Source organism: Taudactylus pleione, unplaced genomic scaffold, assembly GCF_031769625.1.
Source record: "Taudactylus pleione unplaced genomic scaffold, aTauple2 ptg000707l, whole genome shotgun sequence".
Taxonomy (NCBI): Eukaryota; Metazoa; Chordata; class Amphibia; order Anura; family Myobatrachidae; genus Taudactylus; species Taudactylus pleione.
In genome coordinates, this window is record NW_028285109.1 from 2,501,168 (window position 1) to 2,513,558 (window position 12,391).

Here is a 12,391-nt window from a genome sequence, read left to right on the forward strand (position 1 = left end):
AGTGCCTCCCTGGTGTTTGAGGTAGGCCACTGCCATGTTATTGTCAGACTATACTTGCACTGGCCTACCCTGAAGAATGTCCTGAGCCAGAGTGAGGGCTCTGTAGATGGCTCAGAGCTCCAGGATGTTGATTGGTATGACCCTGGAAGGAGTGCTGGCCGGTCACTGCGCCCCACCCATGGAGGCTTGCGTCCATGGTGAGGAGCACCCAATTCGGGATTCAGAAGGGGCGGCCCTTGTTTAGGTGGGATGTCTGTAACCACCAGGAGAGGGCTAGATGAACTTCCGGAGAGAGGACCATCGTCTGGGATCTGATCAGATGGGCCAGCCCATTCCACCAGGAGAGGATTAGGTGTTGTAGGGGGCTGGAGTGGAACTGAGCGAACTCCACCATGTCGAAGGTGGATACCAAGGACCCCAAGGTCTGCATTGCTGACTGAATTGACACTGGGCGATTGTGGAGTAAACTGCACACTCGTTGCTGCAGTGCAGAGATTTTGTCTTCTGTCAGGAAGATTTTCTGAACTCGAGAATCCAAAAGGGCTCCCAGATGTACCATCCTTTGAGAAGGGGTCAGGGAAGACTTTTTCCAGTTGATCAACCAGCCGTGTTTTTGTAAAAAGGCTATGGTTATCTGAAGATGCCGGTGAAGGACTCTGGAGAGTGTGCTAACAGCAAGAGGTCGTCCAAGTATGGGATTAGTCTTACCCCTGACGAGGAAGGTGGGCCGCCATAACTGCCATGATCTTGGTAAAGACCCGCGGAGCTGTAGAAAGCCCAAAAGGCAGTGCATGAAATTGGAGCAGGAGCTGGACGGGCTGACTGGCCTGTGGCAGTATAACAAGATGCACATAGACCATCTTGAATTAAATCCTTCTGGGTTAATCCTGCTGAATAGGACCTGCAAGAGACCAGTATAGGAGCAGCAGTCTGCTTGAAACTCTTGCCTTTGCTAGACATAGCTGCAAGGACAGTATAACACACAATATGGCACTGAGCAGCGTGCAACACACGCGTTATGTGACAGTCTTCACAAATACAGGTAGATGTGAAGTACAGTGAATCCCCTATACACCAGCATCCCAGGGTTATTGTGAAAGACAGGGAAAGGTATAAGCTGACAGTAGAGAAAAAAAACACAGACAGCAGCGCTAGCACAAGTCACATATAATGCAGAGTATAAAATATAACTGCAATGGGCACTAGATTCAACTACACAGACCACAGTGGCTGATAGGAAATAGCACTGTATAACCTGGCTCCTAGAAGAGGTATACGGGGAGATTGGACCCAGCGTTCCCGGAGACCTGTGGCTGCTTTAAAGAAAATGGCCGCTGTGAGTCTCTGAGGGGGCGAGGGGTGAAGGAGGAGCAGCTCAGGGGTGGCAAGACCGCAGTGGAATGGCGCCCTGAGCTGGGGGAGGGGCCGCAGAGAGAGGACTGACCTCCCCTATGCTGACATCAACCACTGGATCCATAGCCTCTGTTTATAGCCTGCGCCAATATAATTTTATGCCCTGGTGGTCTAGTGGAGTCCTGGATGAACCGGTGTCTACATCAGCACCTTCGGTCTGTCTCCTGAGCACGGAGGTAAGACTGCGTATAGAAGCCTTACCTGTCCCCGTGTCCCGGCTGCATTCTGGGGTCCTCACGTAGTGCCACGCTAGCCAGGCCCCTCGGTGCCCTGCCGTAAATACCAAACCTGGGGCTGGAGTTGCGGCTCCGCGGAGGGGTGATGGAGCAGCAACGCTGGCGTTGCCTGCTATTCAGTAAAACCAAATAAAAGAAAACATAAAATAAAGCTTGGGCTGCTTAAAAGCAGCTCCACTGTGTAAACGGTGATCCAGCTCCTGTCGGATACCAACGACAAACTGAATATGCCTCAGGCTGTGGCTGTGGGTGCGGTATAGGGGGGAGGGACCGGAGCATTCTGGGACAGAAAAGCTTTAACTGTCGGTGTCCAGTCCTCCAAACCACCACCTATACTCCATTGACTCCACTGTGGAGCCCTATGGACCCTAAAGAAGAAAATAATAATAATAATAATAATATAGTAGCTAAGGGTGGGTATACTGAACTGATTGCTTTGATTTTCAGCATATGGTGAAATTTCTAATACTAATATACAGTTCCTGTTCTACAATGGCTGCAGGGGTGAGGGATGGGCTGCATGGAGGGGAGGGTTAGAACACTTACCTAGTTGGGTCGGGATTCTGTCGGGATGGTGTGGTCGGTATTCTGACCACCGGCATCCCGACCGCTGGGATCTTGTATCCAACCCTCTGAATCAGACTAATACTTTTGCATGCTTCCAGTACATAAAATGAAGATGTGCATACATGTAATCCTGGAGGTATATTTACTAAAGTGCGGGTTTATAGAAGTGGAGATGTTGCCCATAGTAACCAATCAGATTCCACTTATTTATCTAGCTCCTAGATAATAGCTAGAATCTGACTGGTTGCTATGGGCAACATCTCCACTTGTATAAATCTGCACTTTAGTAAACAGTACTGTAGTCTTCTGACTTATTGGGTCTAACTCCAAGTGAATAATTCAGAAATCCTGCCAGTTCCAGATCACAGAGAAGGGGGCTGAAAAATCACCTAAGCACAATGCACATCCAAGAGAAATAAAAACAGTAACCTATCTAACAAAAACTACACTACTCAAAGTGATAAACCCGCAAGGGTCTCTATATACCAGGCAGGGCAAACAAATCTAAGAGCATTGTCAAATGACAGAAGTGCCTGTTCCCTGAAAGAAAATACATTTCAGTCATTTGCACTAACATAGAACTGTTACAAGAAATACAATATACACAATGTAGGGGGTAAGGATAACACGTGAAAACTGCATGTAGAATGAACAGCAAGCAGATCCTATTTAACATACAACAGAGATCCACAGTTCTTACCAGTGTTATGTACAGTGACTTCAGTAGGTGATCTCTTTACACCCATTATATGAACTTTTTCCAGGATGGAATCCACTGGGTAACGGCCTACTTTGTCTGCAGATCTAATGTTACAAACATGGAACAAAGTGAAATCTCTATGTCACATACACCTGCCAGTTACAATACAAGCTGTCAGTCACCAGTACAGTGTTGCTGCAGGTGGCAGCCCATTCATTGCTGATCAGGTTAGTAAAATGATAGTCTGCAATAATCCTCTCATACACAGGACTGTGCATCAGTTTATATAACGAATATACTGACTGTAAGTGTAAAGAGGCACATCCACTAGCAGACTGTGAAACGACTGCACGATTACGACATTTTAATCGTGTAGTCGTCTCTCAGTCTGTGCTGCGCCTACACTGAATGATCAGTCGTTCAGTGCAGGGACCCTCCCTCATCCCCAAACATGGCCAATCTGTCGTTATCGGCAGATTAACCAGCATGTTCGGGAGATGATAGATGTCAAAAAGGACTAGCGGGAGTGCGCATCGCTGGTCGTTTTTGACATTAAGCTGCCCAATTTGTGCCCGATTAACAAATGATTGAACGATAACGATGTTCAATCGCTCTGTTTAATCGGGTAGTGGATGTGCGCCTTATGACCTTCCCTACCAAGTACAAAGGGCCGAATTCAATTCAGTGTGATGATGAATAGCCGCGGGAGGGTGCTCCCGCACTTTTCAATACACTGCGCTGTGTGCCTTGTCAGGAATTGGTTAAGTCAGAGAATGCCTGTTCTCGTGACTTAACCTGGGTGTTAAGGCGCGGTAACTGGCATTCTCTGACTAAAGTGCTCGCGGCTTTTAGTGCCACGCTAAGCCGGCAAACAGCTGCGGGCCGGGCACTTTTGTCGGATTTCTCCTTGCGTCCCCAGGGGGGTGCAAGAAGAAATCCTTAAACCGCCTAAACAGCGCAGTGTATTGAATAAATGTGGGAGCTCCCTCCCGCGGCTAATCATTTTCGCACTAAATTGAATTTGGCCCAAAGACAGTTTAAATGCATTTCTTAAAAGAAATCATATCATTGAGTGTAATTAGCAAATATCATTAACATGCTGTGAAAAGAGACCAATATGATAGCATTAACTTACTGTGAAAAGGGGTCAATATGAGTCCAAAACTTGTACTAGCATTATTTTTGTCACAGCTGAGCCACTTACGTTGATCTGTTACTGGGAGACCGTGTTCCTGATGAATCAAGGCTCTGCTATAATGTGGTATAGAGCAGCTCTATTACAAATGTCTCTATGTAATAGGTTCCTAGGTTACAGAACCTTCATGATTTCGGCAAGTTTACGCTAAATTTAAAGAAGCAATCAGTTATCAGCCTGGTTTTGACTTTAAATGCAGCCGCAAACTTGCCAAAATCACACCGGTTCCATATTATCAAAACCTATTACATAACTCCCTGAGTGTGAAAACATTCACTTAGGATTTTCTGCATCCAGCACGCTCTGTCAGGCTGAGTTGCATGTAAGTACACTTTGCAGATGGACCTCACGATTTTTAGCATCTGTGAATGGAGCCTGCATATGCAAGTTTCAGCAACTACAGGCCCTGCAGTGTCATACACATCTCAGCTGTATCTCCATTCGCGACTGTAACTGGGAGGCAACGGGAGGTAAGTGTAGGATAAGTGTTCCGTGGGCATGTAGGCGGAACTGAGGGCTATTCAGAGCTGAGCCTATGCAGAAACATGTCTGATTACAGATGGATCTCTTGCACTAAGCATAGGGCTTGTAATAATATGTTTCAATTCAGGGCGATGATGAATAGCTTTGGGAGCTATTCAATACACCGCGCTGTTTGCCTTGTCGGGAATTGGTTAAGTCATTTTCTGACTAAAGTGTCGGGCACGGGGCTGTTAGCGCCACGCTAAGATAGCAAACAGCTGCGCGCCCCCGGCACTTTTGTCGGCTTTCTCCTCGCATCCCCAGGGAATGCCGCCCAAACAGAGCAGTGTATTGAACAGCTGCAGGAGCTCCCTCCCACGGCTATTCATCATCGCACTGAATTGAATTGGGCCCAATGTTATTTACCATTGTACCTATTCACAACACAGACACTGTGTTATTGTCTCAGGGCCTGATTCAGCAAGGATCGCAACTGCGATTCCGCATGCAATCGGCCGATTGCTGTGTTCTGCATCACTGCGATCGGGACTGCGATCGTAGTGACTATGCAGACCCATCGCATGATTGACAGGAAGTACCGTTTGAGGGTGGTGATGGGGGGAGGTCGGCGAAACACAGGCGTGCCAGTGCGTTTCAACACAGTTGCAGGGGCATGCATAAATTAGGCACTGTGATGCCACATGCAGCCTGAGGTCTCATAGCGTGCGACGAGGTTAGCAAATCCTGAGTAAGGTCAGACCTTGTATAAATGTGCGTGAGGCTGCAATTACACTTGATGGTACCAGTGGTTTCGCAGTCTTGCTAAGTATTATGGATGTGTATAAGGTAAGGTGGGCGTCCTTTTGTTGTGCGGTGATGTCATAGCGATCGTAGTGGATTAGAATATTTTTGCAGTGAGAATGCATGTGTAATCGCTATTGCATTCGCAGTTGTGATCCGCACTGAATCAGGCCCTCAGTCAGCAATCCTAAATTTCTGCAACATATTCTGAGAACAGACACAACAGAGTACATTGTTGTATTGTACAATAGAGTGCTAACACTATTTTAAAAGTCATATTAAAATGAGATATATAGGGGTATTCAATATGGGAGCGATAACATCGTTTTTTCCGTTAATATCGCACTTTTTAACGTTTTTGTGTTAATATCACTTGTTTTAGTTTTACACTGTATTCAATATCAAAGACTTATCGCAGTTTTGAAAAGTCTTTGATAAAAAACGGTGATAACTTTTCACCATTGAATAGGTGTCGAAAAAAAGTGCAGAATTGGGGTTTAGGGGTGCAGGCTTAAAAAAAATAGCCTGCACCCCTGAGATTGATATTTAAAAAAGAACTGTATCAAAAAAAGTTTTTTAAAAAAAATAGGGACACCCCAAAAAATTAATTTAAAAATTGGGGTGCAAAAAAAAAAAAAAAAAAAGGGAAAAAATTGTTAAACAATAGGGAAATAGGTTCAGGGCTATTCTGCAAGTATGCGGCAGGTGTTTTCTAGAATAGAATTATAGCGGCAGGTGCACAAATGCAGAATTTTTAAAAACTTACTTTAGGGACATCAAAATATGCCCATTTTCATGTACCCCAAATTTGATGGGACCACTTAAAAAAACGAAAAAAATAACCTAAGTGCTCTTCTGCATCACTTCTTCAATGTCTGGAAAAAAACACCTGCTGCGGCTAGTTAAATCCCCGACTTTCAATTAAAGGCTAAACCGGGGGTACCCATAGTGTTCCCCCATGTTTTTACAACTTTAGGGGGGGTCTTACAATTATTTTAAGGAAAAATTCGTAACTTTACGCAAATCCAACTTCGGAGTTTCCCGTTTTCGTTAATTCGATATTGAATACGGGGATAAGTGGGAGCGCGCACCATACCTTTACGCAGAAAAAATCTCCGATATGAAACGTTAACTTTGCCAGGGAAGTTAACCTTTCATACTGAATACCCCTCATAAGCTGCACATCCCCATCTGTCATTTAGGTGGCCTGGAATGAGTTTCTTCTCCTGCATCGGTCTGAGTTTTTTTAATTAAAGATTTCCAAAGCATCATCTCATCCTATTGTTCTGTTTCTCTTACCTTGAGTACAAGACATTATCAGTAAAGGTGAATCTTCTGTAGCTAAACATGTCCTCGTGAAGGTACTGCAAGGAGTTACCATCGTCTACATAGAGCTCCCCTAAAGCTGATCCCTACATATAAAGACAATCCCAATTTAGATATCATCCTGTGAGGAGAAAAGCCATATTGCTGTGTACACAGAAAAAATAATGAACATTATTATAGATTGCCATTCCTAGCACTTTATTGGGCTTCAGAGCAGATTTTTTCACATTGCCAACACATAACAATGACAGTGCAAAGATTATTAGTCAATAAATGACAAACATAAATGGATAGAAAACGATGTAGGGCAAGGAGGACGTATTGGGGTTTCTGTACAATTGGACGCATTTTGGACACATTTGCTCCCTGAATGTAAGCAGGAAAAGACACACGCATGAAAATGCGCATTAATGTGCACATGTTCAGTTGGACGATCTGAAGATGCACACAGCTGTACATGGCTAGTATATGCAACAGGTGTATGTCAGTGACAATGTGCACACACACCGAGATAGTGTAGAGATGTGGCTTAACAGTGTTATTACTAAATGTGGAAATCACATTAACCTATTTGTACACAATATAATATTGTACTCAAGTGTCCGATACCTAACAGAGAACAGTGTCTTGACCTTTATTAATAAAGGCAACAGCCACATTTAGCGCATAAAACATGATTCATTTAAAATTATATTGAATGTAAACATATTCGGTTTTCCAAAAGGAATCCTCTTTCCTAGTGTGGCCCAAATGGATAGATCAATTAAGTAATATAGACAGCTATGATTTATATTATATAGGAGCCATAATAATGAATTAAGGCCCTGATTCAGAGGCGCTCGCTATTTGCGAGCGCTCGCTCTGAATCAGGGTGGGCCGATTTTTTTTTTCACCGGCCTCCAGGCCGCTCGCTAAGCTGTGGGAGACTATCCACAGCTTTAGCGGGCGGCCTGGCGATGGTCGCGATTATCGCGACCATCGGGCTTGCGATGAGACCCTTGTGGTAAGGTCTTGTCCACCGCAAGCCCCAGTGAACTACCTGCTCTAATAAAGCAGGAAGTTCACTACTGACATCACTGGTGATGTCAGTAGGGCCGCCCACAAACGTCAGGCATTCCTTCAGGAACGCCTCCGTTTGTCCAGCCACCCCCCCTGCACGCCTACAAAACGGGGCGAGCTGCCAATCACAATCAACAGCCGCCCCGTCTTGTAGTGACTCCCGCAGCGAGTGAAAATTCACTCACTATGGGGCTTGCACACGCGCAGTGCCCGCTTGCGAGCGGGTCTGAATCAGGTCCAAAGTACTAACAGCTAGGGGAGTCACAGTTTTGTCACTTAAAGTGGACGCTTTGCTGGCACACAATAATGAGGTCATGCAAAGGTCCATGCCAGAGTGTTTGCCCACTGTGATTTCCATCCTGCTCCCTCCAGTTAGCTGAGGCCTGTAAAGGACATGTAGCTGAGAGAAAATGCCAGAAGTACACAAACAATAAACCTTTCTACTGCAACTGAAGTAAAGTATACAGAGGGTCCTCAGAAACCTATAAATTGCCCATTTGATTGACATCATTGAGGAACAGTTGAGTGTTGCATGTGAGATTAGGAGGTAGAGTATGCAAGACCAGAAGATTGAATAGTTGTATTGTCTCATTTTGGTCCAGACTCCAGTCCTCTATGTAACCAAAGGTCTGTCTAAGGCACATCACTTACATAGAGAGGCGTGTCCTGGTGTGTCCACTCCCCTCTCCTTTCTGTGTGTACATAGAGCAGCCCTCGCCGGGCCAATCAGAAGCTGCTAGGTGCAGTAAAATCCTGGTTGCACCATTCAGACATGAGCAGGGTTGTCTTCCCGAGACAATTGCAGGGGCGGCAACCCGGGAACATACTCCCGGGTTAGTGCGTTTCAGACATATGCGAGACCCAGGAATTCTGTCCAAGGCAGGCCAAAAAGCTAGGAATCTCAGTATGTCTGAAAATTGTTTATATCGATTTTAATGGCAAATAAGGTGGGAGTGAATGATGTGTAAGTAGGTAGTATGCATGTGTACATATATACTGTGTTTGTTCTTAAAAGGGAGTGTATCTTTAAAATCAATTATTCCTAGTATGTACAAATATGCTCAGCTGTAAAGCAGGAGTGTCCCTCAAGAAGGGGACCCCATTTTTGGCTTGGATGTTCCAACTTTACAAGGGATTCCAGCCCTGGGCTTACCAGTTTGGGGCTGGTTGCCATTATGGCAGTGAGAACCCATGCTGTGTCTCCCTGCTATAGTGTTATCCCCCTTGCTGGTTCAGCCTGGTGCTGGTTATTGGGAAATAGGGGGAACCCCATGCTGTTTTTTTCCCCTATTTTCCAATACCAGCCCAGGCTCAGAAGTCCAGGGTTGGTTATTGATTTGGGAGGGGGACCACATTTTCTTAAATGTAACTACTTCACCTCCCCACTGCCGGCTCTCTCAAAGGCGCCTCAAATGCCGGCTTTTAGCAGCATCTAAGACACTGACTATGAGGTGCGGCTTTGTCTATATTTTGGTTCTTTTTATTATGACTGTCAACATTATGAATGTGTCTACATTATGACTTTCAACAATTTTTCAATGTCGACATTTTGACCCTGTCTAAATTTTAACTTGCGACCTTATGTCAATGTCGACCTTTTGGTTGTTGACATTTTGACCATGTTGACATTCTGTCAGTTAGCATTTTGGTGTGGACAGTTTGATTGTTAAGTTTTGCCTAACTAAATTTTGACTACATCCTAATAAGATTGTATTACAGTATAGAAGGTTATTAGTGGCTCTAAACAAAGTATTTTAGGTTCCTACAATGCGTCAATGGCTAATTTTTACCTTTTTTATTAACAGTGGAAAAATTATAGAAACAAGTACCAAATTAAAGCCTCTAGATTATTTTAGGGTACAGGAAAATGTCTGTAAGGTGATTTTTAAATGTATTAATGCAAATGTAAAAAATATTGGGATAAAACACCTGTAACTCCCATCTGCAAGTTCAAACATTAATTTTACATCTATACAACACCCCACAATGCGTGTTCCACATAATTCAACTCTTTTTTTATTTATTTAAGTTTTGGTTTACAGAAAATTTTTCCTACTTTTCACCAACTCATGGGCTGCGAACTGAAAGCTGCGTTATCTACTATTATCAGAGAGAAATAATAATCAGCGCATTAATTCCCTTATTGAACTATAAAGTTACAGTGTACCTGGTTATGACACTTCAAAAACAAAAATTAAGGACTTCAAATCTCATCATAACATTAGTATTTAATATTTATCAGAAATAATCTATATGTTTTAGCCAATAGGTATAAAATAGAATATAGATAAAATAATAATCAATTCACCACTTAACACCAACTGTATATAAAATAATAAAACAGCCTTGACTATTATTTCTCTGTGTTCCATAGGGCTTTGGCCTTTTCAGGGTGTTGGAGGACCCCTCAGACAGCTGCCTGTTCCCTTATATTAATTTAAGAGCTATAAACCCATTAAGGCGTCTTATGTATTTTTAACTCCCATTGATGGCTGTGTTAACATGGATTTCTAATTGAATAGGGAGAAATCGCAGCCACAACTTTTTTAGCCGTATTAAGCAATTTGCAGCTAATTGAATTCATACTATAGAGGGGGTTTGAATTAAAATTACTTCTGCACAATTGGCAACAGCTCAAATAATTCATTAAATCTTTGCATCTGAAAGGATCAATCTAAATCTGCCGTGCCCTGTCTGTGATACCCTGGTGCACTACAGTCCCTATAGCGACATGTTTAATAAACTTTGTTATAATGTTTTTGAATAACAATTTTTAATATATTTTAATTTATGAAGCCTAGACAATAAGACCGTGAAACACATGGAATGCAGAGTAGGACGTGGACTGCAAATAATCAAAGTGAAAATGACTGACATACACCAAATAAAAAATTCCAGGGACAAAACTTTAGAATCTGGGTCTGTCCCAGTAATTGAAAGGAGTTTGGTAGCAATGTCTCTGCCACATACGGCCCTGTGTATAAGCAGCTTCGATTGTTTTGGAAGCAGCAACAATCACTGGCTGTCCACTAAAACAGGTATCTCTCTTAGTATTATTGTTATTATCCTTTATTTCTATGGCGCCAAAAGGGTTCCGCAGAGCCTAACAAGGTAGTAAACGATTGAGCAGAACAAGAGAACAGTGACTTACAGTACAAGACAATGCAGTACAAGTACACGGTATATAAACATTGCTGCAACAGCAGACATAACCCTCAAATAAGTAATGACTGTGTCAGAAGTCATGGGTTAGGTGCCAAAAGTAATAGTAAGGGAAGGACAAGCACATGGGGCAGAGGGCCCTGCTCATGAGAGCTTACATTCTAAAGGGTATGGGTAGACAGACAGGGGTGACACAGATGGGGTATATAGTGTACATGGGATAGAGTGTTAGGATGAGAGATGGAAGGCTTTGATGGCTAAGCACAGAGAGAGTTTACCTTACTATCCAGTGCTACATGTAGCTCATATGGAGAACCATCCATCCAGCCTGTGGACTTGCCAGTCACTGTGTGAAGGGGGATAATGGAGCCACCGCGCTGATACACTGGAATCTGCATAAAAAATAACTGTATTATGTGTGTTTCTTATAGTAGGAAACTGCCCATCACAATGCGATTACACCCAGATTTATTAGATGTTTAACACCTGTATAAGAGGCAATACAAGATAGAATTTAAAAAAAAGACAACGTTTATAAAAGTAAATGACACACAAATGCCAACCGCACTCACCTCTTCCAAAGTAACGTCCACTTCTTGCCTGTGGGGCCCCTTAACACTCTCATATTTTCTAAAATCATACCAGAGCTAGAGAAACAGTGAGTCAGATTACAATATGCGGATCACAGCATTTACCCTAAAAAGATCTGTGAGAGTAAAACTCGCACTCGCATCCTATACAGTGTGTTTTTCATACAGAGATCTTCCATAGACAGTGGAGGAGCTAAATAGTATTAGTTTATAGATCAGTTTAAGGTATGGTTCTTAATGCTATACCTCTCCTGAGCCAGGGAAGAACACATCAATGGAAGCGACACCAGGGTCTAACACTGGAGCAACCAGCAAACCGTTTCCTAGGATCCAAATACATGTTAGTACAGTATAAGTGCCTGTTGTGGTGATACCACTGACTTACATGGTTAATAGCAATTGCCAATACAGGAACAGGGATAGTATGGCTCTGACATCCCACCCCTACATTCAAAGGAAGAGACTATTATTGTTGTATAGCAAATGTGGCTGCAGTGGGAACCAGAATGCCATTATCTACTCTGTAGAACAGTTAGAGATGCATAAAATAATTTGTTTATGGTAATCAAGAGTGATTTTTAATATAATGCAGCACACATGTTTAATGTTCCCTATTCTGTTACGTTTCTTTGAACTAAACATAATCCCTTTTTAAACCAACATTCTTTAACTCTTATGCTACAGAAAGATGCTGCCTTTCCCACAGGTACTGCTGTAATCTGACCCTTATGTATACCAGGAAACCTTGCATATACAGTACTGTAGACTTAGTATAACTATATTTCCTTTTTTGTCAGATATCATTTACTGTATTTGAGGAAAAAAACCAGTCCTGTCACTGTGCCCTAAACATATTTTGTAGTTCTTTTAACAGAATTTT

At 43.1% G+C, this 12,391-nt stretch overlaps 1 protein-coding gene across 6 annotated transcripts in view; it reads right to left on the reverse strand.

The window, feature by feature from the left end:
* Positions 1–12,391, reverse strand: part of GANC (glucosidase alpha, neutral C) — a 140,025-nt gene that overhangs the window by 31,119 nt on the left and 96,515 nt on the right. For all 6 annotated transcript variants that reach the window (XR_015872495.1, XM_088456494.1, XM_088456496.1 and 3 more), the window contains 5 exons: positions 11,758–11,834; positions 11,494–11,568; positions 11,200–11,313; positions 6,674–6,786; positions 2,917–3,020 (listed from right to left, as the gene is read on the reverse strand). Coding sequence is in view for 5 of the 6 variants with exons in the window: in XM_088456494.1 (XP_088312620.1) it covers positions 2,917–3,020; positions 6,674–6,786; positions 11,200–11,313; positions 11,494–11,568; positions 11,758–11,834 (483 nt within the window). In the remaining variant the exon portion in view is untranslated. The remainder of the gene's footprint in view (positions 1–2,916; positions 3,021–6,673; positions 6,787–11,199; positions 11,314–11,493; positions 11,569–11,757; positions 11,835–12,391) is intronic.